This window comes from Perkinsus marinus (assembly GCF_000006405.1).
Source record: "Perkinsus marinus ATCC 50983 genomic scaffold scf_1104296931342, whole genome shotgun sequence".
Taxonomy (NCBI): domain Eukaryota; phylum Perkinsozoa; order Perkinsida; family Perkinsidae; genus Perkinsus; species Perkinsus marinus.
The window spans coordinates 1-1,084 of NW_003215787.1; the positions used below are offsets into that span (position 1 = coordinate 1).

Consider the following 1,084-nt stretch of genomic DNA (forward strand, 5'->3'; position numbering starts at 1 on the left):
AAAACGATTCGATTCGGTTGGGACGAGCTTGAAAGAGCCTCGCACCTGGGGCGAAGTCACCATAGCCTACAGTCGAGAGGGTGACCACAAAGAAGTAAACGTAATCGAAAAACCTGCCAATACCAGTCGAGAATACACGTATCAACTTCGCTCATATCGCTGCATCGTGATTACGCTGTGAACTCCCCTTTGAGGCCAGCGGGGGCCTCTTCGTTGAACATAGCACCAGAGAAAGTGAAAATGATGCCGAGGACTCCGAGTGAGATAGATATGATCTTCAGCGTGATTTCAGAGGTTGATGTTGCTATGCGTTCCAGTGTTCGATGCAGCCCATAGAGACGCATAAACCTCGTGTACCCATATCTGTGATAACTACTACGATGCGATGAATGAGGTGTTTGCTACAGTGAGAGGTAATCTTCTGGATCGATGGCGAGAGCCCATCGGACCACGAGCATGAAAAGCGGCATTGTAAAGATGTCCAATATGGTTGAGAGTCGCTGCCACAAACAGCTAGTTCACATCTCAATACAACAGTGCGGTCTACCTTCAGCCACTTGAACTTCTCCCTAGCTGTAATCAGCGATACGCAGAAGTCAAGATTGACGACCCATAAAAACACCCTCTCCATGGGGACGTGCCAGTCCGGTATCTGAATTAACGTCAGAACATCCTCAGTCGTCATTTACGGAGCAGTGAGGAATGGAGCTACCCTATCAGTGAGCCATTTGCATCTCCATCCGTAGCCGAGCAGCTTATGTATGAACGTTGTCTCGTAGGAATCGTGGTCGCAAACCTGCGAGAGCCGAAGCTGGAGATATGATACCGTCTGGATGCGCACCTCGTCTCTGTAAAGGTACTTGGTAAAATGTACATAAAGAGCACACCAGAACACTGTGATGAGGAGCCTTTGCAATAGAAACGCTTTGGACTCAACGAGAGCCTACAAATCACCACAGCATGCTGCGATCTTCGCGTAGCAATGTTATGCTCGTACATGCAGCAGCCCTCGAAAGTCCCCTGATCTGATAAGGGACATGATCTCGCCCCAGGCTCGCTGCCAGGCATTGCCGTCAAATGCTCG

At 49.4% G+C, this 1,084-nt stretch overlaps 1 protein-coding gene across 1 annotated transcript; it reads right to left on the minus strand.

The window, feature by feature from the left end:
- Positions 1 to 45: 45 nt before the first annotated feature.
- Positions 46 to 1,039, minus strand: Pmar_PMAR026978 (conserved hypothetical protein; the record flags this gene model as incomplete). Its single annotated transcript, XM_002786651.1, has 7 exons — positions 46 to 113; positions 175 to 363; positions 406 to 500; positions 548 to 652; positions 713 to 796; positions 842 to 943; positions 998 to 1,039. Coding segments are annotated over 7 exons (685 nt in total), but the record flags the coding sequence as incomplete, so codon positions are not given.
- Between the last annotated feature and the right edge of the window lie 45 nt (positions 1,040 to 1,084).